The 26,079-nt window shown below is 46.3% G+C and overlaps 1 protein-coding gene across 1 annotated transcript in view; it reads right to left on the reverse strand.

Annotated features, from left to right (window-relative positions):
• Positions 1–26,079, reverse strand: part of cadps2 (Ca++-dependent secretion activator 2) — a 135,532-nt gene that overhangs the window by 62,451 nt on the left and 47,002 nt on the right. Inside the window, 10 exon segments of the mRNA XM_068724123.1 lie at positions 5,333–5,448; positions 5,451–5,468; positions 12,549–12,749; positions 13,406–13,514; positions 14,093–14,159; positions 17,900–18,039; positions 18,418–18,529; positions 20,624–20,745; positions 20,980–21,213; positions 21,796–21,876. Coding sequence (XP_068580224.1) covers positions 5,333–5,448; positions 5,451–5,468; positions 12,549–12,749; positions 13,406–13,514; positions 14,093–14,159; positions 17,900–18,039; positions 18,418–18,529; positions 20,624–20,745; positions 20,980–21,213; positions 21,796–21,876 — 1,200 coding nt within the window.

Consider the following 26,079-nt stretch of genomic DNA (forward strand, 5'->3'; position numbering starts at 1 on the left):
CGCAGCCATGACTTTCTGCCCGGCGACAGGCGACCGGAGACGAGCTGCAGAGAAAGTTTGTTTGGTTTCACCTTCAGAGCGGCTTGTTTTCCTCCTGGACGTTGTTCCGTCATTTGAAAGATGAAAAGCGACGGTTTATCTGGTAAAATGACACCGAGTTCATATTTCATTGAAATGAATTTTCACACACCAGATACCGTGTTGTTTCAAATGTGAAGCACGTGAGTTGTAAAGTGAAGGTTCTTCTTTATTCTAACGTTAATACGCTTTTGGAAAAGAGTCGTTTCTGCTTTCTTTTTACTGTTGACTTGATGTTTTAATTTGAAAATCTTCATATTTTCTTTAAGTTGCCGATTCATAACGTCGCCTGTCAAACGGACCATAATGTTCCTTTAATGACGATGTAATGAACATCACAACGCAGTCTGCAGGGTGGTTCATGCACCTCACTGATGAAGACGATAGATTTAGATCTCTACAGGTTTCAAACATTGGTCTAGGAAACAGAGAGACTAGACTCTCTCATTCTGGTTTTCATGGTTTTGTTCTTCACATTACAAAATAATAATAAAAGTACTTTCTGCACATGTTTTCGGAAGAAGAGTTCAAATGAAAAAGAGGCATAAACATGTTGAGTGTCTCTTTGGAATGAATGCATTTCTGAACATTTAACTGTATTAAAGCTGATCTGAGGACTTTAGTTAGACGTTATCTCCAGTACTGTATTTAGACTCTCAGACATGCTGCTTCCTGTCGGGGTTAACTGGACCTGGCACATCTCTCCTCTGCAGGCCATTTAGTGTCCACCCCCCCCTTCTTCTCCCCCCCAATTTGTTTGTCGTCTTCTCCAGTTTCTTTCTTTCATTTCTCTCTCCGTCTGTGAGCTCGAGCTATTAATATCACACCACAGGGAGGGAGAGAGAGAGAGAGAGAGAGAGAGAGAGAGAGAGAGAGAGAGAGAGAGAGAGAGAGAGAGAGACAGACACACAGAGAGAGAGAGAGAGAGAGAGAGAGAGAGAGAGAGAGAGAGAGAGAGAGAGAGAGACACAGAGAGAGAGAGAGAGAGAGAGAGAGAGACACAGAGAGAGAGAGAGAGAGACACAGAGAGAGAGAGAGAGAGAGAGAGAGAGAGAGACAGAGAGAGAGAGACAGAGAGAGAGACACAGAGAGAGACACACAGAGAGAGACAGAGAGACAGAGAGAGAGAGAGAGAGACAGAAAAAGAGACAGAGAGAGAGAGAGAGAGAGAGAGAGAGAGAGAGAGAGAGAGAGGACACAGAGAGAGAGAGAGAGAGAGAGAGAGAGACACAGAGAGAGAGAGAGAGACACAGAGAGAGAGAGAGAGAGAGAGAGAGAGAGAGAGAGAGACAGAGAGAGAGACACAGAGAGAGACACACAGAGAGAGACAGAGAGACAGAGAGAGAGAGAGAGAGACAGAAAAAGAGACAGAGAGAGACAGAGAGAGAGAGAGAGAGAGAGAGAGAGAGGAGAGAGAGAGAGAGAGAGGCCCGGTAGACGGGCGCGAAGCGAGACAAGATGTTCCTCTGTGACAAACAGATGGCGAACTCCAGTCTTGGCGCTGACCGCTCAATTAGCGGCTAACGAGCCGACTGCCTCGTTAGAGCCTCGTGGAGCCAAGAGGAACGACGTGACCCCCCCCCCCCCCCCCCACCGAAAAAAAAAAATGAAAAAGTGAAAGCAGCGTGTGTGGCTTGACGCTTCACTGCAAGACGTCTTGACAGGAAGCTGACAGAGGAAAGCAGACTTCTTTTGGCCCATGGAAACATCTTTTGGTCCAACATTTCTCGTGACCCTTTCAACAGTCACAGATCTGTCACTTTGTCTTGAATAATTACATGACATGCACAGAAATACATGTTCTGCTTTTAGGGGCATGAGGCGACTCAAAACATCCCGGTTGAGGTTATTTAGTTTAGTTTTTAATTCTCCGTTATATAGTCTGTCCACCAGAGAGCACTGACAAGTTTACTTCTTCTTCTTCTTCTTCAGAGGTGGAGATGAAGACGTCTCGTTCTGGTGGTCAACACCAAAAGTGGGTCAGGGGTTACGTCACCGCTGTGTGGATTAAACAACAAAAGCGGTGGAGAGGGTAAACATGTTGTCCAGTTCAGTGCTCATTCTCCATGATCCTCTTCCTTCTGCTTTACTAGCCAGAGGTTTAAGGGGGGGGGGGGGGGGCGGCGGCGCCTGGGACAAAGACAAGCTGCTGAGGATCGAACTCATCAGCTGACCATCAAGATTTGTTCAGAAGAGCAAATAAACATAATAAACATAATATATATATATATATTTTATCTGTTGATGGGTCTGAATACTTCACTCGGTGTTAACAACATGTTGTTTTAATGAGTTCTTCTGAGTTCTCTAACTGTTGAATGTACAAACATTCAGCACGTCCTCCATTCTGTATCAATATCTAACATCTGACGTCCAGTGATGTCCACCTGATACTTCTAGCTCTGGGTTTGGTCTCCACCATCGCTGGTGTCCATCCATGGACTAAATGACCTACAGTGTGATGTAACCGTGTTGGTTCATAGAACTATGAAAGAGTTCCTCCAGTCTTCTCAGGAGTTGTTGGTTGATGAAACTTCAGGTGAAAGTAAGTCCAAAGTTCTTACAACAAAGTTCTAAGTCCTACTGTATGAAGGTTTTGGATTTCCTGTCCCTGGGGTCACCACCTACATGGACCAAGCTGTGTCAGAATAACCCACTTCAGCTGGATCTCACTGGTCCAGCAGCAGCTCCTCTGGGGGGGTTCAACCCTCCAATGATCAGTGGGAACTACCCCGGTCCCGTCAGCAGGACTCTGGGCCCCAGCTACAAACCAAATTTCTGCCTAATTACTGTTGTTGTTGTTGGGTTCAACTCTTTGTGAATAAAATATGACCCCGTCCATGACATGAATCCAAGCCACTTCTCAACAGATGTCTCCCCCCCCCCCCCCACGCCGAGGAACTGGCCTTTTTTCTCAGAGCTCTCGGTGAAAAGGGGGCTCAGGCTGGAGAACACAAAGCCTCGAGTTCTCACAAAAGGCCGAGCGGAGAGGAGCCAGGAGGGGCGGCGTGAATGGATCGGTCTAATTGCAGAGCTGGGAAAGAAAAAGAGTCCCGGTGAGGCAGGTAGGGGAATGAAAGAAGGCACAGATGTCACTCCGGTGGACATCTCCTCGTCCTGGGAACGCAACGAGACACATGGCGGGCTGAGCCGACGCACCGAGGTCCGTCTCCAGCTGAAGGCCTCGTCTTGTTCCTCTACGTTTTAAAATGAAACAAAAAGTTCACGAAACATCTCCGTCCACACCGCACCACCACGACACCAAAAAAACGACTACATTTGACCCGCGAGGACGGACGAGGAGGCGGAGTTGCTGCTTAGCGGCACTTTACGATACAATGAGATGAAAACACAAGGAGAGGTTAATTGGGAAATATTCGGACGTCTCAGTGAACTGTCAACTTTCTGAGAAGGTGGAGACGCGATGGACACGGTCCGGTCAGGTGAGTCCGGACTGATCCTCACCGGTTTGTTGTTGCTTGCTTCCTTCTTACCTCTTTTATTTATTATATTTGTTGTTAAACGTACAGCACTTTGAGCTACATAGTCTGTATGAAATGTGCGATAAAGGTTATCATTATTATTATTATTAACTAAATATCATGCTGTGTGACCAGTGAAGGCTCCTCCCCCCCAAACTAAACACAGAATCAGGTCCATGATGGAGATCGACCCGCTCCACTGAGACCTGGATAAACAGGATAAATATAAAACTAAATGTGAATCAAATCTGCACAGATCTGAGGGTTCATGCTCCGCTGCTGCACTCAACACAAACCCCTCATTACCCCCCCCTCCCCTCCCCCTCCATTGAGTCCGCCCAGCAGTTGTCTATGAGGGTCATGTTCCTATTTGGGAAGTATTGATTAGAGCGTTTATCCCTCAATCAGTGTGAGAGAGCCCCCCAGGCTCAACACGCCGCGAGGGGGGGCGGGACTTCAGATTACCAAATTATCTGACCACAGAGGAGGAACCCTAAATAAAGAGAAGCCTTCAGCCTTTAGCTATAATGAAGCCAGCGGAGAGACTCAAGTGGTTTGTTTTACGACAACGAAGTACAACTTGAAGTATGTCGATACATAAAACATCAGGGAAGTACAAGTTACTGTAAGTAATGGAAAATAATAACAGATGACAGAACATTCAAATTCCACAATGTAAGCTGAGAGTTGCCTCTTAGCAAAGTGTTTTAACAAAAAAAAAATCATTAAAAAAAAAAAAAAAATCACAATACCTTTCATAATAAAAGCCCAAGACTCTGGGGGCTTTTATTATGAAAGGTATTGTGATTTAGCTGTAATGCCAGGTGGGAGCGATGAAGAGTTTGCCGTCTCGGTTCCTTCACAATAAAACGTCATAATTATCAATTCTTGAGTTATGGCCAAAAACATGTTTATAGATGATATATATATATATATATATATATATATATATATATATTGATATATATATATATATATATATATATATATATATATATAGATATATTGATATATATATATATATATATCTATATATATATATATAGATATATTGATATATATATCTATAGATATCTATATATATATATCTATATATAGATATATAGATATATATATATATATATATATATATCTATATCTATATATAGATATATATATATATATATATATATATATAGATATATTGACATATATATATATCTATATATAGATATATATATAGATATATATATATTATATATATCTATATATATAGATATATTGATATATATAGCTATAGATATCTATATCTATATATATATATATAGATATATATATATATATAGATATATATATATATATATATATCTATATATATATATATATATAGATATATTGACATATATATATATCTATATATAGATATATATAGATCACCTTCACAAGGACAGAAGGATGGACTGGTAACCCTACCCCCTGTAGTTTTTCATCAACAGATCACTTTTTTTAGGAAAATTAAGTTACTCCTACAGTTAAAAGTGCTAAATGTTATTTTACTGATTTGTCTGAAGCCTCAAAGTTATTTTACATTTCAGTTTTACTGATTCTATTTTGGAAAAGATCTCCTTCAACGTGGTGTCCCTTCAAATTAAAATGCATGTCACCTCCTCACCGTCCTCTTCTTCTTCTGCACGTCTCTGCTCCTTTAAACTCTCTCGATTATGAACCGAACGTTAATTCAAAACCTGAGCTGAGCTCGAGAGACATCCACAGCGAGTGAGAGGACCACGTACCAGGCAGGAGAAGGAGTCACTCATGCGGTGCTGCAGAGTTTGCTTCTGTAAGACGGCGAAGAGGGCGGCGTGGTCGAAGCGGCACGGGGCGGCAGAGATGAGCCCCTCCACGCCTGACGCTGAGACGGATCCAGACCTGAAGAGGAAACACAGGAGAGAGAAAGAGATGAAGGCTGAATGCTTTAGATGGACCTTCTTTTAATTAGCATTTTGTCCAGAGGACACGTTATTCTAGTGGAAATAAAACAAAAATAGCCAAAATAGCCCTGTGAGACGTGAGACGTCAAAGAAAGCGCTGGAGAAACAATTTGCCACCAGGAGACAACCTCCGGTTCAAAGCTTCACGTGTTAAAGCTGCATTCTCTCTAGTGTCCACCAGGGGGCGACTCCTCTGGTTGTATCGAAGTCTAGTCTAAAATGACTCTACTTCTCTCTTGATTTATTCCCTCAGTAAACATTGTAAACATGAGTTTATGGTCTCAATCTCTAGTTTACAGTCTTCTTCAATACAGCATGATGTTCATTTAGTACATTATGCTCCATTTAGAGTCAAACAGACCATAAAGAGGGGATGATTTAGGGGCGGGGCTACACGCTGATTGACAGGTCTCTACGTCACTCCTCCTCAGTCCAGATATGGTCACTTCCTGTTCACTGGTTGGATGTTTGTGGGCTTCAGCAGAAGGAAAATGGTGCGAAGACAGAACAATTCAAATAACTCTCTTAGAATGGAGACATCCAGCTCAACGGATGGCTGCACAGATTTCTTTGCATGACGCCGTCAGCTAAAGAGGTGACACACGAATGTGTTCAGATCCTCCATCGTTCACGCCTCCCTTTGAGCTCTGCGGTGAACCGGAGTGTAAACACGACTACATTGGCAGCGTCGGCGCCGCGGTTAATAGTTCCCACCTCGGTTGGCTACGGATCCTCTGCGAAGAATCTCTCTCTCTCTCTCTCTCTCTCTCTCTCTCTCTCTCTCTCTCTCTCTCTCTCTCTCTCTCTCTCTCTCTCTCTCTCTCTCCTGACACCAAACACTCGCCAACGTGGACGACGCGCGAGGAGAAACACTGGAAGTGACTCGCGGAGCCGACAGACCCGGCCAGCAGGAGAACAGACGGCCGAGGTTTAGAACCGGTGACGTTTGCTGCTTTTACCGGAGAAATCACTGAAAACAGGAAACTACAATAATATAATATAATATGATATGATATAAAGGTTCCAGACTTCCAGTTTCACGTGTCCGTCTCTCAGTACTTTCTGACTTCCTGTCTGTGGCTCTGAGCTCCAATCAATCGACCAATCAAACGCGATTCAAAGCGCTTCAAAAATGATTGACAAGACGAAAAAAAGTATTAAATTTGAGGGAAGATGAAGAAACTAATGTGCACCGAATTAAATCAATGAATCAAATTCAGCGCTGAATAAATCGATCATAGTAACATAAATAACATCGATCACTAATAAATATATTAGTGATAGATAATGTGAGGCGTTGTAGATTTGAGGATAATAGCATCTAAAGGTAGAGGCAGTGATGCTGTCAGAGGGGTAAAGTCATATTTATGTATTGGCCAAAATCTAGAATTTTTGTTTTCATTTATTGTAGTTTCTTCACTTTGATGTAAAGCACAAGTTGGGAACTTGTCACCGGGTGTTTTTAATAGAGCTCTACGGCAAAGAGCAAGCAGAGGTATCAGGCTTTTAGACTCTCTTCTGTCATTAGATTTGTTGTGAACATGAAGACTTTAGATCACCGGACCGATACGTTGAGTTAAAGCTCAAGTATTTTGGTGCGGTAGTACCGATACTTTGGGTTCTTTTCGGTGAAACGCCCGGAGCGGCAGATGATAACGAGGCTTCGGGGTCAACGACGGAAGAATCGACAGGAAAACAAAAAAAATGGGAGAAATAAAAGAAGCAGAAGAGGCGCAGAGCACAACCCTGGGTTCATTTCCAGTCCTTTCAGGCCTTCCTGTTAATGGCCCCGCCAAAAGAAAAGCCTAACACTCTCCATTCTGCTTTTATCTGGAGGGGGGGGGGGAGAGTACATTTCGGGATGGGAAGTTTCTGAGCGTGACACATGGCCCCACAAAAGACCACGGCTCTCTGAAGAATGGCCGGCGCCGTTTCCACGCCTGCGACGCCGGCGGCCTCGCGCCCGAGACGAACATTAGCGATCGCTTTTTCATCAACGCTGCCATTTTTGTTTTTGTGTGGACGCAGGGGAAGCCCGCGAGGTCTTCTCTAGAGGACGCGTTGTGTTCGGGTTGTTCTTCCGCCCCACCTCCTCCCTCCCGCCTTTGTCCGAAAGAGAAGGAACAAAAAGACAGCAAAAGTGAAATCTCCACAATCAACTTCCAATCGACGCTCGCCTCCTTTTCTTCTGACTCTTCCCACTTTCCCCGTCACTGCCCCGTGGGCCCCGTGGCCCGCTTTCCCTCTGTCCAATTTCCGATGTAGGTCATTTTTACATTCGTTACCTCCAAAACACGGGATTGCCCTTAATGTAATTTGGAGAAAAGGCGGCGAGTGAAGGAGGCGACTCTAAAGAAAACGAGACAAAGAGATATAGATTAGCTCTGATAATAAGAAGAGGGGGAGGAGGGGGGAGTATTGATTGGGAGACAGACAGCGGAGGAGAGATGTTGATCCGTGTCAAGTCCAACTTTCAGCTATTATCTGCAGCGGGGGTGTGTGTGTGTGTGTGTGTGTGTGTGTGTGTGTGTGTGTGTGTGTGTGTGTGTGTGTGTGTGTGTGTGTGTGTGTGTGTTAAAGGGGGGAGGGTGTGCATGTGACAGAGAATATGGATGGGTGTCACTGCTCCTGGCACAGATGGCCGCATCGTTTCCTCACTTTGTATTTTTCAAAGTGTTTCTCATCACTGTTTTTTTTGTTTTTTTTTAAGGCTGTGGGAATGGCGGACCCCGCCGCCAACAATGAGGAGTCATTTCAGAATGTAGACGCGCTGAACGGACGCTGTTGATAAATGGAGACTGTAATAGAAAGGAAAAAGAAAAAAAAAGATCTTAAAAGGACTATAACAAACTCTCAGGAAGAAATAGAAACGTTCATCTTCAAAACGGCAAACTCAGAGGAGATGGGGGACGGAGATCTGATGACTTAAAGTCTACAGAGAGAGCTGGAGGGGAGAGGACTTTAGAGTTCTTCTTACAACAGGAATCAGAAATTCCTCGACTAAAACGCTGGATCGGGTATCAACGAGTCTATGCAGCGATCACGTTATCGGCTCAGTTACACTACAGGAACAACAACTACACCGTTCTTTTAACAACACACCAGCTCTGCAAAGTGAAGTGTGTTAAAGCTGCATTCTCTCTAGTGTCCACCAGGGGGCGACTCCTCTGGTTGTATCGAAGTCTAGTCTAAAATGACTCTACTTCTCTCTTGATTTATTCCCTCAGTAAACATTGTAAACATGAGTTTATGGTCTCAATCTCTAGTTTACAGTCTTCTTCAATACAGCATGATGTTCATTTAGTACATTATGCTCCATTTAGAGTCAAACACACCATAAAGCAGGGGATGATTTAGGGGCGGGGCTACACGCTGATTGACAGGTCTCTCTACCAGAGACATATACGGCGTCTCTACGTCACTCCTCCTCAGTCCAGATATGGTCACTTCCTGTTCACTGGTTGATAAAAAACAAGATGGCGACGACCAAAAATTGCTAAATTCTAGGCATCAAAACATCAGTCCACAAACCAAATCACGACAACTACGTCCACGAACTTAACTTAATTAAGTTGCATTGTGGGTGGTGTAGGCGCTGCGTTGTGACCAGGAAGAAGACGGATGTCTCTGGCTCTGCTGCATCACTCAAGTGTCTTTCTTGAGGCCGACCGTTCTAACATGTTAAACGGTGGTTTGTATCCGTCTTTGTCTTCGTACCATATTTATAACATTAGGGTGTTTGAGTGACAGTTGAGGTGTGTGTGTGTGTGTGTGTGTGTGTGTGTGTGTGTGTGTGTGGTGAGGTGGGGGTAGTTTTCTGCGCTCAATCTCTCCATATCCATCTCGTCTGGGCTCCATTGGTATCATCACGGCAACAGTCACATCCATGTGACATCCCGCTCTGAGAGGTGGCGGTCGGCCGCTGATGGCAGGTTATTGACGCGGACGAAGAGGACGAAGAGGAGGAGGATAGGAGAGCGTTTCGGTTTCAGGTGCGCCGGCCCGAGAGATGTGACTTGATCTGCCTGTCGGAGCGTGGCGGCGGCGGCGAGGATGATGTCAGGGCGAGCAGAGACGAAGAGACAAAGATATAGACAGACAAGCCCATCAGTCTCCGTCTGGCTTCTCGCAGCGCAAACATAACTCGTGAGGGGGGTGGGGGGGGGGGTTTGAGAGCTCATCCGCAGCTGTTTCTGGCGACGCTGAAAACTCGGCGGAAGGTTAAGATGAAGGGACAGTTGGGACGTCTCTCCTCGGGATCGTCCTCGCTGTCGAACTGACCACCTGCTCCTTCAACAAAACAAAAAACACAACCGACGGGTGTAAACACGAGTAAACACAACTCGAGGAGCGGGTCTCGACCCTCAACGGGCCCCTCCGCTCGCACCGAAGTCGGGAGTCCTGATGATTTCCACTTGTTTGGACTTTGTTTTGCGGGTCGTTTGAACGGCTGGCTGCAGGGAAACGAGACAGCGTGACAGGAAGTGATGTCTCCTGGAGTTTCTTTAGCAAAGTCGCACGCCTCTGTTTGTCCTTTTCTTTAAGGTTTGTCGAAGGCCAGCTGTTGAGATCAGCTCACACCTGGAAACTGCATCCTGTCGAAGGCCTGGTTTGTGTTTCACTTTGTTTTGTCTTCTGTTGCTCTTTCTCCCATTGAGCTTCCATTAGCAATCTATTCTCCTTCTGATTATTGCTCATGGAAACTACGACGAACCGTGTTCATCAACGACGAGGCGATGTCGAGATGATGACGAGACGAGACGATGACGAGGCGATGACGAGGCGATGACGAGACGATGACGAGGCGATGACGAGACAATGACGAGGCGATGACAAGACGATGACGAGACAATGACGAGACAATGACGAGGCGATGACGAGACGATGACAAGACGATGACGAGGCGATGACGAGGCGATGACGAGACTATGACGAGGCGATGACGAGGCGATGACAAGGCGATGACAAGGCGATGACAATGTCATTAAAACACTAATTCATTGTGACAATATCAATACAACATCGTCTACGAATAAAAGTCCAGACTTATTTTTCATCGACTGAAACTACGAAGGATAAAAAGCAACTAAAACAGACCTTTTTATCTAAAACCCCCAAAAAACTGCCGAAATGAACACTGCTTCTGGGATGTGATCCCACAGTTGACATGACAACAGCAGCTGTCAGTCTTTTCCCATTATAAACAAACGAGTGAACAAAAGTTACAGGTGACACCCTGTTATCCTCAGCCTGCTGCACAAAGACACGAGTCCTTCACGAGACCAGCTCCTTTCAAACGGGAGAACAACAAACAGACGGCTCTGGACCCGGGGGATCGTAGTCCAGTGGTCCGACATGTAGAACCAAGAAGTACCTCATTGTTAGGATTCACATAAAATGTTCCAAAAACTCCACAATGTCACGTTGTAACGTTACTCCAGTGCGTCTCCGAACTACTTTCAGCTAATTAGCGTTAGCTTGATCTGCGGTCTCCACCTGATTTGTGTTTGATTTGGTGATAACCGCACAATCACTCGTTTACGTACACGTAACCGACAGAAAGACCTTCAGTCCATGTTCTCTACGTTTAGCGGCGATCGGTGGAGCCGGCCGTTAGCTTTGACGAGCCTTAGCTTAGCTTTGACGAGCGGGTTCGTGGGCCCTCGGCAAACTAATTTGGCGACCCTAATGAAATCTCCTGCGACCCTCCCGAAGGTCCCCGACCCGGTCCTTGGGAATTACCTCAGTAATTCAAAAGTTGAATGTTCACAGGTGAGTGTTTCGCAGTTACCTGTCGTTTATAAGGCCTTAAGTGACGCGTCAAAAACGCATCAAACCACAAGTGCTGCTTATTTAAAACGTCAACTCGTCTATCGATGGAGCTACAAAATAAAAGCATGCTTCGGGCGAGAACCTTGTGAGACGTCAAGAAGAAGAAGAAGAAGAAGAAGAAGAAGAAGAAGAAGAAGAGATGATCCCAGAATAACAGAAGCTCCGTCAGTAACAGTCAACATGACTTTACACTAGTAAACAGCTTCATTATGCTCTCTCACACACACACACACACACACACACACACACACACACACACACACACACACACACACACACACACACACACACACACACACACACACCGATCAATACAACCAAGCTCGTTGTGCTCGGAGACGAACAAAGGCGACGTGTCTCCGCTCTCATTGTCTCTCAGTTAGTAACCTTCAAAACACAGACAGTCAATAATAACAATATGATTTTATTAATGTTAAATAATACCGCCTTTGTGTGTGTGTGTGTGTGTGTGTGTGTGTGTGTGTGTGTGTGTGTGTGTGTGTGTGTGTAAACATGCAGTTATTTAAACCACATATTTCATTTCTATAAAAAACACCCGCTGGGCGAGAGCAGGCAGAGGTTCAGGTTCACCGACACAAACGTTAATAAAGCCAGAACGACTTTCTGTCAACGCACACACACACACACGCACACACACACACACACACACACACACACACACACACAATCGAACAGCGTCACTTAGCACCGCACCCGGTTAAGAGCTATTTCAGGGACATTTTCTATTTCCTCCCGCAGCACCTCTCGCCATTAACGCTTCAATCTAGTCCATTAAACGAAGCCGACAAACGTTTTTTTTGTTGCCGTAATCAGCTGTCAGTATGACGCTCGTCCGTGCTCCACACACGCACACGCACACGCGCACACACACACACACACACACAATGAATGAAATGATTAGTGGGTTTGAGAGGAGGAAGAGAGATGGAGATGTGTGGAAGCAAAGAGGATCGTATGTTTGGATAAAGAGGTGAAAGAAGAAGGAGAATCAAAAAACAGGATCACATAGAAGTGGAAACTTAAAGGAAGGCTGTCAAGTTTCTGACCACTAGGGGCGCTCTTAACAAGAGAACACTTAAGATGGGTAACACAAAAGAAGAAGAAGGGAGGAAAAATAAGGAGATAAAGACCGGAGAGCGCTTTTGGCTTCGGATCATCAACCTACTGATGGGGGACGCTGGTTTCTGGAGTCCTCCTCGGCAGTTTGTGGTCTTGTTCTGCGCGGGAGGGACCGGCTTGTAGGACTGCCCGGTGGCTCGGTACATGGCCTGGACCCACAGCATCCGGTCCTGCTCGTCGTCGCACGCAAACATCACCAGGTCGCCCTCCTTCACCGCGTTAAAGAACACCCGGCCGCCCTGCAGGCCTGAGGAGGAGGAGGAGGAGGAAGAGCGCACATCATCTTTAATTGTTGTGTTGCGGATGATTTGCGGTGAGTGTCTATTGTCTGTGCGTGACAGTTTTTACTGCGTTGATTGTTTGTACTGTCAATTAGCGGAGACAATAAAGTTTTATTGTGAGCGATCTGTAAGTTGATCTTCCACCTGCTGCGCTGAATCCATGTTGTGTCTATTTTTAGTTTTCAATCTATTTCTTTGTTCGTCTTTACTTTGTTCATCTCGTGGATCCTCACACGTCACCGTCTGTAAACTTTTACCAATAAAGTTGATTCAAACGTTTCAAGCCGGAAGGATTAAAGCGCGCTTCCTGTCGATAATATAAACACAGGGCATTAAACAGGAACGTCTGGGTTCTGTCCAAGATAAGAATACAATAGAATAATATTCAAATCATATAAAATCTCATTGACATTTGCAATGATTTATGGGTAATTCACAGAGCATGCACACGTCCTGAGAACACGTCTGGAGGTCTGGATTCGACAGGAGAAGCTTGAACATGTTCCACATTCATCAGGAAGACGTGAAGTCTCATTCATGAGGACATATGTTGTGGATGCCGGCTCTAGACGTGTGTGTGTGTGTGTGTGTGTGTGGGAGGACTCAGGTGTTTCTCCTCTACCTGGCTGAGGGTCGCAGTAGTCCACCGTGTAGCCCTCCAGCTGCATCAGCTCCTGAGGCTCCGCCTTCTTCTCTCTGTAGCTGCACATGGCGAACGTGTACTGACTCACCTGCAGGACGGACGGACGGATACACACACACACACACACACACACACATGAGGGGGGCGGGACTTAGCGACGGGTCAATTAACACATTGCAGTACAACCTACGTCGTTATGAAGAACACTATGAGCGTCATGTTTTCAAATGTTCCTGCACACATCCTGGTTTGACTGAATGAAGGGAATAGAAGAGAGGATGAGGAGACCTATCATTGAAACACAGACGCTACTCTAAACCTTCCATCTTCTGACTCCTCTAGAGGACGTCTGATCCCACGCAGGGAGGCCAACACACAAGATTTAAATGTCCTTGGCCTCAGAGACCCAGAAGTGATCGCTCGGCGCTCACAAACTAAATAGCAGCTGAAGTGTAAAAAAACTGAATTCAATCAATTAGAACTCAAGTAGCTTCGCTTCAGCCGAACGAGGCGTAAAGAACCTGAAATCGCTTCTTTTGAAACTTTGCAAAAATTATGAAAAAAAGGAGAAGAGAAGTTTTTGGAAACGCGTCTTGTCTGACGGCTGAACGTTTGAGCTCACGCCTCTGAAACACAGAGTTCTGTTTCACGCCGGCTGACTCTCACCTGAACCAGAACAAAATATCTTCTCTTCCAGCGCTTCCAGACTCTCTGTCCCACCGCGTACAGATACCTGCAGCACACAGAGAACCTTCAATCAATACATGTGTCATTAACCGCTAACTGACGTGTAAAGACGGACACAATTCACTGTGTGACAAATGAAAACGGTGAATCAAATCAACAATCAACAGATTAATAATGCGTATAAGTTCTTTGTGTGGCCATGAAGGTGATACTTCAACACTAGAGACGCATGTTGAGCACCTATTTAACAACACATCTCTTATTTGCATGATGATTTAATATCTTTTAATATATAATTTGTTTGCTACTTACTTATAGATATGTAAACAGCTAACAGACATATTTAGCACAATGAGCAAAAGAATCGCTCATAATCTGTGCTAACGTTTTGGTCGTCGCCATCTTGTTTTTTTGCAACCAGTGAACAGGAAGTGACCACATCTGGACTGAGGAGGAGTGATGTAGAGACGCCGTGTATACGTCTCTGGTAGAGACCTGTCAATCAGTGTGTAGCCCCGCCCCTAAAGCGTCCCCTGCTTGATGGTCTGTTTGACTCTAAATGAGTTTAACTCGAGGATGTAAATCACAACAATAAAATAGAGAATATGACAAAAGCATTATGTGAAGGAACCATTCATCTGCATTCATTTTACTGCTGACACCTTCTAAACTCTATGTTGAGACCTCTGATGGGGTCTCCAGGATCAGGGTCCATCAGGATCCATTTTAAAAAGGTACACATTATCTTCTTTAACACGTCGTCAACACACTCGCCTCCTCCCCCAATGAAGAGGGTGGAAGGAGAAAGCAGCGGGAGAGGCCAGCAGCTCATTGAGGGGAGCTGGGAGAATGGCCGGCGCGGCCCCCCCGATCAATGGCGGCTCCCGGGGGCCTCCTGAAAGCGTGGGACGGGAGGGAAAATCAATCGACGGGCGAGAACCTTCTTTCTTCAGCCCTCAAGGAAGAAAAGGCCCTCCGGTCAAGGCCGCGCGTCTGGACCGAGAATCTGGGTTAAAGACACGCGGCGGAGCTTGCCGGCCACTTGTGTCTGTCCGTCTGTCCCCTGAGAGGACGGACGGACGGACGGACGGACGGACGGACGGTCTTTACCTGGTCACTCACACTTTGAGGGCTGATGAGGAAATGAGTCCTGAAATAATCATGTCATTCCTGAGAAAAGTACGTTTTTTGGTGATTTTTATTTTTAAAAAAAACAAAAAAAAACAACAACATAATTTAAGAATAAATAAATCATATTTTTACCGTCTTAATTCCACAATGTTTTATGTTCCAAGGCTTCAAAAAGTAGTTCTGTCTGACAATAAATCATTTCACCCATTTTAGGCTTTTTTTTAAGTAAATTACTTTTTTAAAAAAGAGTTTTAAAAATCTCACTTGTTTAAATAAAAGATCCGTTTCTGCACACGGTACTGAAATATTCCACTAAAAAGGTCAATACAACACATTTTTATTATCTTTTAAATAATCTTTTATTAGTCTTAATCTCACAGATGTTGTTCCTTATTGTTTTAAGAGAAGATGATAATATTTAAGGAGTCATTTGCTTTTACATCCATGAAGTTTTCTCTTTAATTAGTGACGTTTTTCGGTCAAAGAGATTTCATTTGTGTCCCTTCCTCCCAACTCTTAAAGCAAACCTACATATTAATGCTCCTATTTATTAATAATAAAAAGCTGCTGCTGTGTCACAGAAAAGATCATGTCAAGTCATAATAAGACGTCATAAAAGGAGGCGAAATATTTCCTCCAGAAAACGCTGAGGTGACGACGACAAACACGAGGCGTGAAGCGTTGAACACGTGAAACATGAAAACATGAAGCGTGTCTCTGAAGCGTGTCTCTGAAGCGTGTCTCTGAAGCGTGTCTCTGAAGCGTGTCTCTGAAGCGTGTCCCTGAAGCGTGTCTCTGAAGCGTGTCTCTGAAGCGTGTCGCTGACCCGGAGACGTTTCCCCGCGTGTTCACTTATTGTCCTCGCCGCTGAAGGGACACGATCGTCTGTCCTCTCAAAGGATTCACCACTTTTAACGTGAAAACTATTTTTTTTGAAAACATTTTTCCCTTTTCTTGAACAAACATTCCTCCATTCATGTCGCTAATCTTGAAATATGTGGATTTATGTATTCCTTCATGAGAAATGTGACCCTGTGAGTCAAAGCTTCACAGTGAAAACAGCATCAGATGAAGGGAGGAGGAGACAGGAGGCAGGAGACAGGAGACTTCGATGAAACCGTTTAAACAGCTGGACTCACAACAGGCGGACTAACGCTGACCCCGTGTGGACGCCTCGGAGAACTGCACCAAACCGGTTTCCTTCCTGTTTTATTCTCACAGGAGGACACGAGACCGCTACATCCTTGATTCCTCTCCTCCTCTCCTCACGTCCAGAAACAACTATGAGTTTTCCAACAGCATTGCATCTTAAATAAGTAAGAACACAGAAATAATAGTAATAATTGTTTTCCATCTCATCTGGATTAAATAAACTAATTTCTGCTTCTTCTTCTTCTTTTTCTCCAAAATTCGACTTCTATTTAACTTTACAGTTTGTATTTTTCGGGATGTGTCTCTCTGCTTCTGTTCTTTTGTTTTCATGAATTTTCGTGGACTAATACATTGTGACGTGATCACACACACACACACACACACACACACACACACACACACACACACACACACACACACACACACACACACACACACACACACACACACACACACACACACATGTCTGTGGGTTTGAAAACAAGGTTTTGCTGCCATCTTGTGGCAGAAAGTAAGAGCTGCACAAAGACCACACTGCTGCTAAATATGACTTTGTGATACATGTATCTATGAACTCTATTTGTGTTTCATGAATAAACTTCATCGCTATGATAAAGAGCATCCTTACATCTCAATGAACGTTAGTGACGTTTGGACTGATCATGTGATCACATCTTCAGAGTGCTTCCTGTATTCAACCAGCAGGGGGCGATGTCGCTCTGCAGGTCCCCCTCCTCTATGAGGACAAATACCGATACTAGTATCAATACAGAACCAGACCCTGAAGAGGACCAGACCCTGTAAAGGACCAGACCCTAGAGAACCTGTAGGGTAATAGACCCTGTAGAGGACCAGACCCTGTAGAGGGCCAGACCCTGTAGAGGGCCAGACCCTGTAGAGTAATAGACCCTGTAGAGGACCAGACCCTGTAGAGTAATAGACCCTGTAGAGGACCAGAACCTGTAGAGTAATAGACCCTGTAGAGGACCAGATCCTGTAGAGTAATAGACCCTGTAGAGGACCAGAACCTGTAGAGTAATAGACCCTGTAGAGGACCAGAACCTGTAGAGTAATAGACCCTGTAGAGGACTAGACCCTGTAGAGTGCCAGACCCTGTAGAGTAATAGACCCTGTAGAGGACCAGACCCTGTAGAGTAATAGACCCTGTAGAGGACCAGATCCTGTAGAGTAATAGACCCTGTAGAGGACTAGACCCTGTAGAGTAATAGACCCTGTAGAGGGCCAGACCCTGTAGAGGGCCAGACCCTGTAGAGTAATAGACCCTGTAGAGGACCAGACCCTGTAGAGTAATAGACCCTGTAGAGGGCCAGACCCTGTAGAGGACCAGACCCTGTAGAGGACCAGACCCTGTAGAGGACCAGACCCTGCAGAGGGCCAGACCCTGTAGAGGACCAGACCCTGCAGAGGACTAGACCCTGCAGAGGACCAGGCCCTGCAGAGGACCAGACCCTGCAGAGAACCAGACCCTGGATGCAGACTCACCCGCTGTGCTTCATGTTGGGGGGTTTGTCCATGCGGACCGCCAGCTTGATCTTCAGCTCCGTGTCCTGGCTGTTCTTGGGGACCACCATCCGGTGGAACTCGGCCTGCTTCGGTCCATTCGTGGTGGGATTCATGACCACCTGGGGGGGGGGGGGCAGAGGAGGGCAGGGATCGGTCAGCAAGCGGGTCCTTCTGTAAACTCTGTGGTTGCTAGTTCCCGCCATGCTACAGCGGTTGTAGAGTAGAGGCTGTGTGATACTGAGCTGTAAGTAGCTGCATATTATACAGTAGTTGTTTGATTTGTATCTGGAACATAAAGACATGAAACATTCATCATGTTGATCCAACTTCGATTCTTTATTCGGAGCAAAACATTTACATTCCTAAATGTATTAAATAGATCTGACTCACAAACATGTTGTGTTACTGTGTGTGTGTGTGTGTGTGTGTGTGTGTGTGTGTGTGTGTGTGTGTGTGTGTGTGTGTGTGTGTGTGTGTCGTAGTGGATCTGGACTCACCCGGCCCAGCTCCTTGTCCTCCAGAGCCAGCACCCCGGTGCTCTCGGTGAACAGCTTCACTTTGACGGAGGGCAGCGGGTGAGTGGTGGTGAAGTCCCCCTGAGTTCCCCACCTGAAACACACAAGGACCCGCTTCACCCATCTGGTGCGTGTAAACCCTAATAAAGTTTATTCAAACGAGACAACCGTCACCGCAACAATGTTGACAGAAGGCGGCGTGACTTTGTTAAGATTCCTCTACGAACGAAGACGAAAAAGAAATCTGCAGACGTGGGACAGACGTGGACGGCATCGTCCGTCTGTCCTGCTGTGAAGCTCCACTTCACACTAAAGAGCGTCGGTGAAGACACAACACTGCCGGTTCTGACCCGACGTCCAACCGACCGAGTGACGGACAGCAAGATCACATGACCCGCCTTCAGGACCTCACACTCCCCACTGCATATCAGATCAACCGATCTGGCAGAAAGTTGGACCGATTCTAAAATAAGAAGCAGCCGGACGACACCGCTGGACCCGCTGGAGGGAAGGGAGGCAACGGGAGAACCAGAACCAGGACTGAGAGGAGGCAGACTGTCAGACCCCTGCTGCAGTAGAATGAGAGGGTTTCTAAAGGGACTCTGGTGCTTGATTATCAGTTTGTCTTCTTTCTTCACGGTGATCACTCCGGCGTCACGGTCCACTCGAGGTGACCCGGCTGTAACGGTCCCATCAGTGTCATCTCACCGAGCAGAGCGACGCCTTCTGCTCACGGTGACCCTCACACCCAAGGACACGCTCCCACGAGTCCACGCCTTCAGGTCTAAGCTGTGTGTGTGTGTGTGTGTGTGTGTGTGTGTGTGTGTGTGTGTGTGTGTGTGTGTGTGTGTGTGTGTGCTGCACAAATGACAAGTGACCTCTTCACAAAGCTGAACTCCATATTCACTTTTCCCCAGTTTCCAAGGCAACATTGCGCCAAAAGGTGTGTTCACTTCACACACACACACACACACACACACACACACACACACACACACACACACACACACACACACTTAAAAACATTAAAACGTGACGGAACACAAATCATTTTCACACCAGTAAAGTCAGTGTAAAAAGTCAAAAGGACTCTTCTTGTCTCTTGATTTAGAAGGTGTGTGAAGAAGGAAAACACACACACACACACACACACACACACACACACACACACACACACCCACACACACACACACACACACAAAGTCAACACATTTAATTCATGAACCTCTGGTGTAAAACAACACGTAATCATCAGGCGTGTGCTTGATTTGTAATGAACACGAGGACTAATTAAGGGCGCCGCTGATGAACGGGTCCTCCGTGATTAACGAGCTCTACGGCAGCTGGAGTCATCGGAGCGACCGGACGGCGGTGTAATCACGGATAATCATGAGGCCCGCGTGATCGGCGGTTGACCGCGCCGCCATTAAGCGCGTTATTGAAGATGAAGGCTCACGGGTTAATTACAGCGGAGGATCCCCGATGACTCAAAAACCCACTTCATGTTCAGAAACATGAAAAGGTTTTTGAGTGTGTTTGTGTGTGTTGTGTGTTACATAACGGCCTCGTCTTCCCGCTGCTTCAGCTTTTGACTAGAGTAGGAGGAGGAACGCGGCTCAGGGTTAGGGTGATGGCGGCGCTGCAGGAGGATGAACAAAAACAACAGAGCGGCGTGTGACCGAACAGCCGCAGGTGTGACCGAACAGCCGCAGGTGCGACCAAACAACAGCCACAGGTGTGACCGAACAGCCGCAGGTGCGACCGAACAGCCACAGGTGTGACCGAACAGCCGCAGGTGCGACCAAACAACAGCCACAGGTGTGACCGAACAGCCGCAGGTGTGACCGAACAGCCGCAGGTGCGACCAAACAACAGCCACAGGTGTGACCGAACAGTCACAGGTGTGACCAAACAGCCGCAGGTGCAACCAAACAACAGCCACAGGTGTGACCGAACAGTCACAGGTGTGACCGAACAGCCGCAGGTGTGATCACATTGATATCTGAACCCCAGAACCACCTGCGGGATTGAAAAGCATTTTTCCGTTCATCAGAAGAGTCAGACTTTCCTCTTCACGGCGGTCCTCAGTTGGACCCTCCCTCCCTGTGTGTTTTTTTTTTTTTTGTGCGTCTGTCTCTGTGTCTTAGACGGAGACGGCGTGAACCGAGCCGGGCGAAGTAGAACTCACTGAGGTCTGGAGGCTTCAGCTTGGTCCGTCTGCAGCTTCTCTCCTCCCTCCACCTCCATGGTGCAGTACACGACCCGGTTCGGAGCCACCGACTTCAGACCCTGGACCTCCACGATCACAATCTGGAGACACCGGCAGAGAGGGTCAAAAGACGATACGTCTCTTCAGAGTTCTTCTACCGTCTAGAGAGCATCAGAAGACTGAAAATCACAACTTTACAGAAACAGGACATCTTTAAACGTGGTTTGTCCAATGTGGACTCACTTAAACTCATGAATACATAAAGCTCATGTTCTCTATAAACGAACTTCCTCATGTAATCGATCACTAAACTACACGTCCTGGTCCACACAGACCTCCAGAGTAAAAGACAGCACGACGTCAGACTTGGACAGGATGTCTCCCTCGTCTCCCATGTCCAGGAAGGAGTTGTTCATGGAGGAGCGTTTCAGCTTCTGCTTGAAGTCCGGACCTCCTTTGGACACCGGCAGACTCTCCAGGTTGGCCATGAGCAGGTTGACCGACGAGCGCAGCTCCTCCACGTAGAGGGGCTCCATGTCGGCGGAGACGAACGGCGGGTGTCTCCTCTCCTGCGGGGACAAAAAAAACAACAACAGAAAACAGGTTTAGCCTTCACGGTGTGAAGCGGCACAGTCGGCTAAATAACGGCCGACTGTGCCGCCGGCTTTAGCCTCCGTTAGCATTAACCAACGGCTAATGCTAACGGAGGTTGCATTGAGTTACGAGTGACCGTGGCTAAGTGGAGAGCAGGGCCGCCTTTCAATCAGAGGGTCGGCGGTTCGATCCCCGGCTCCTGCTACTAGTCTCATGTCAATGAGCAAGACACTTAACCCCAAAATGTCTCCCGTAGCTGCGTCTACGGTGTGTAGATAGATACTGAATTGTAAGTCGCTTTGGATAAAAGCGTCTGATAAATGACCGTAATGTAATGTTACATTATGATGCGTTCAGGCTCCATTCATTAAAACAAGTAACAGTCGAAATAGATATTAAGAGATGAATTATGACCCGTTTAATTACGTACACTTCTTAATCGTGAGAAGAACATCTGGCTCTATGGCTGCCAGATGTTTAACCTCTATCTGAGCTTGTTCTGCTGGAACCAAGAGCTAACGGTTGTACGTTGTTGTGACACGATGAACGTCTCTCACCCTGGAGATCTTCTCGGCCAGCTGCAACCTTCCGTCCAGCTCTCTGCGGATCTGAGCCGCCTGCTCGTCCACGTTGTCCAGCTGAGGAAGACAAAGAGAGTCACATCGGGGACAGCCAATCAGAGCGCTGCACCATCAGAGGGTGAAGGACAGAGGCACTCAGCTGTGCATCCATGAACCATTTAGGTGAGAAACAGACGTCGGCAATTAGCCAATCAGGAGCGAGGGTCTGAGAGTAGCGGGGTTAACTACTTCGTCACATCTCTCTCTCGACCAATCGGAGAAGAGAGACGTTGGATCCCGCTTGTTTTGAGGGTTAAAGCTGCAGCTTGTTCCGCTGCAGTTCCTCTGGCGTCCACCAGGTGCTGCTCATAGATTGAAGTGGATGAGAGCAACACTTGTGTCTCTCACGGTTCACTTCATCTGCTGAGTGAATATATTAACACTGTTTCAATACGAGGAAGCTGTTAAACACAGAAATATAATTCAAAAATATTGTCAAATTAAGGGGAGACACAAAAATCAACAACAGATATCTCCACGACACTTCCCCAGTTATCTACCGACATTATGACAATTATTCCTCATGTTACAAGTTTAATAATAATGCCTGTTTAAATATGCAAATGAGGCCTTATCTTATTAAATCGGTGCTACTTTGCATACAAACAGAAATCTGAACATTTGAATAAAGCCAAGTTTGGTGGATGTAAGAGAAACAAAACTGCCTTTAATAAAGGAGACACATCACACTCCCTGAACTACAGTCAAATACAATCAATTTAAAAATCAGACTGAATCGTGTATTTGGAGGAGCCACCAGGGGGCGACTCCTCTGGTTGTATAGAAGTCTAGTCTAAAATGACTCTACTTCTCTCTTGATTTATTCCCTCAGTAAACATTGTAAACATGAGTTTATGGTCTCAGTCTCTAGTTTACAGTCTTCTTCATGATGGTTCATTCAACAAGTCATCAGCGAGACTCCAAGAGGAGATGAACACTGAACGAGGTTTTGCTCACTGGGCAGAAAAACAAGCTCCTCGTTTCACCGATCAGTGATGAGCCGAGGCGTCTAAAATGACAATCGGAGATAAAAAAAAAAAAAAAGCCCGGCCCGAAGTCACAGAGACAAAGTGGAACCTTCAGAGCCGATAACGCAGAGGAGAGATAAGCCGTTTAATTCTGAAACGTGTCCCACAGAATCAGCTGCTGTCTCATTTACAGAGGAGGGAAAACCTCCTTTAGTCACGCTGCAGCAGGAGGAGAGAGAGAAAACGTGCTGAGCAGACACTTCTGAAGTCAAGAATCAAAGTGAGAGGATCACATGAGGCGCTCTCAGCTCCTCAGCCTCCGGTCACTCACTCTGCTGGTTTACTCCTCCTGCTCCTGTTTGAAGTCCCTGACCGCACTGAAGGCTTCTGGGAGTTGAATTTAAGATCTGTTCCTTATTCTATGACAGCAATCAGGAACAGTATGAAAGGGTGAGGGTCAGTATTATGAAACAAGACACAATAAAGGAGAAGAAGAAGAAAACGATGGTTTACCTCTTTGCTGCACACACAATCATGACGGTGAAGTTTAGAACGCTGGGCTACGAGAGGGCGGAGCTAAGCACAAACGAAAAACTGAAAGGGTTAAAGACAAAAACACGGACAACTCCCAGACTCCTGAGAGCTGTCAATCACCTGTGTAGCCCCGCCCCCTAAATCATCCCCTGCTTCATGGTCTGTTTGACTCTAAATGGACCATAATGTACTAAATGAACATCATGCTGGAACTAGAGATCGAGACCATGAACTCATGCAGCAGATCTGTGAGGCTGTACTGAGGCACAGCAGGTGCTTTGAGCTAAATGCTAACGTGCTAACGGTGAGAGTATTAACGTCTCTAGCAGGTAGAACGTTTGCCTTCTCACTGTAGCGCATTAACATTTGCCAATTCAGCACTAAAAACATGCACAGCAGGGGCTGATGGGAACGTACATGAAAGTTACCAGAATTCATCCTCTGGGGAGCATGAATGTTTCATCACAATCCATCCAGTAGCCGTTGAGACCAAAGTGATCGATCGACTGACAGACCAGACTTCTTTTAAATACTTTTTTAAAAAGTAGTTATTTAATTAATAACTTGTCAGTTTAATAAATGAATACCGTCTTCCTGTCGGCGGCTGACGTCCGCCTGCGCTAATTGCTGAGCGATGGCGATTAGTTCACGGAGGATTTGACAGCTTCCGCTTCTATTTCAGAAACCCGGCGGAGTGGATCCAGAGTGACACCCAGAGGGAGAGCATCAACACCCGCGTTCAGTCATTCCTGCAGTCGGTACGGATGCGACCGGCTCACCGCCGAGTCCCAATTAAGAGGAATTCATTATCAGGCTGACAGAGGTCGAACCGACGCGTCTGACTCACCTTTAGAATAGGGTTTGTCTCCTGAAGGGAATCAACACGTGTTCGTATGCTTTACTGTTAATATATTTGTTTCTCAGAAGACAAACTTTGCTGACGTCATGAAGCAGCACGGAATCATGGGAGCTGAATAAAGCAGCTTCACGTTAGAAATCGGTGTTTTCGCCGGATGTTAGCCATTAGCCGCCATGTTTCTACAGCAGCCCAGAAGGGACAAACTAAACACTGACTGACATCTGCGTAGTCCTCTATGACTCTCACGACCTTCTCCGCTCTCCTCCGTCTCCGTCTTCAAACGGACTCGGAGGGTTAATGAAGGCCGAGTGAACGTGAGCTGACCTCCAGATGCTCTAGATAGTGACACGCTTCCTCCCGTCGTCGGTCCGTCCCGTCAGCGCTGCGATTAACTTTTGGCCGTTACTCCGCCGTCCTGGTTGTGTCTCCGGTTAATTGCAGTCAGATCTAATTAACCGCGGTGAGACAGCGGAGCCGTCATCAAACACACGGAGAGCTTCATCAACCACATGACAAATAAAGCAGAAGAGAACAGAAGCTCGTTAGTCTCGTCGTTAGGCCGGGCTCTTCCGGTGTTCGCAGCTTTACCTACGAAGAATTATGCGTCGCAATTCTCCGATGTCACGCACAAATAATTTAGTACGTTATCCACGTAATCCACCAGGGGGCGACTCCTCTGGTCGTATAGAAGTCTAGTCTAAAATGACTCTACTTCTCTCTTGATTTATTCCCTCAGTAAACATTGTAAACATGAGTTTATGGTCTCAATCTCTAGTTTACAGTCTTCTTCAATACAGCATGATGTTCATTTAGTACATTATGCTCCATTTAGAGTCAAACAGACCATAAAGCAGGGGGTGATTTAGGGGCGGGGCTACAACCTGATTGACAGGTCTTTAGTATTTAATGGAGCTGAAATTAATTACGGATGATTGATTTTTCCTCCCATGTAAGAGGACGAGAGACATCTCACACACACACACACACACACACACACACACACACACACACACACAGTGTTACCATGACTTCTCTCAGACTTTGTTTGCAGCCGTTCTAATTCTGCCTCTCGGAGCATTTCTATGACAACCGGCCTTTATGTGACTCCGCTCACGTCCTCCGTTCAGCGTGTCAACATGTCTTAAAGACTTAAAGACGTGTGGAGGAATGTGTCGGGTCAGCAACGCAACGCGCTCCGATCATGTGAGGGTTTTACTCAGTGAAGGGCAGACAGCGACGGTTGCTTCTGTAAACCCTAACCCTCCAGGTTTGGATCTAAAATGACCGACATTCACCCAATTCTTGTTTTTCTCTTGCACCATTTGGTGTCCTTACAAACACAGAGAGACTCCTGGAGAAATCAAACCGACTGCTGAGGTCAAGCACAGCTGATGACAAACCTGCAGAACTACAGTGAGAAACAGAATACAAACCAACGCGTCTAATAATAAACTCAGACATATTAGCATTCTTATTCCAGCAATCATCCTCAGACATTTCGTTTGTGTGCAGAAACGTGTCAAAGTGAGAAGCGTCTCTCGTTAAACCGTCTCATTACAAAGCGAGCGACCTGCTGAGCACAAACGCCGCCGATCACAGACTAAATCACGAGACAAAAGAGACGGGAGGAGAGACGCAGTTCAGCGACGGCACCCTGCCGTCAGAGACGAGAGAAGAAGAAGAAAGCTCAGAGGCAGGAAGACGCGTTTTCAGACAGCTGCCGGTGATTCATTAGAGCTTCATCTGCCGGCCTCTTCCAGCCGACGTGGTGCAGGGAGACCTCTGCTCGCAGGAGGCCGCGGACCTCTCGCTCTTTCGCTGTTGTTTGAGCAACGAAGTCACGCCAAGAAAAATCAGCTG

Source organism: Cebidichthys violaceus, unplaced genomic scaffold (genome assembly GCF_023349555.1).
Source record: "Cebidichthys violaceus isolate CVI_PGR_0920_01 unplaced genomic scaffold, fCebVio1.0.p SCAF_3, whole genome shotgun sequence".
NCBI classification, from domain to species: Eukaryota; Metazoa; Chordata; class Actinopteri; order Perciformes; family Stichaeidae; genus Cebidichthys; species Cebidichthys violaceus.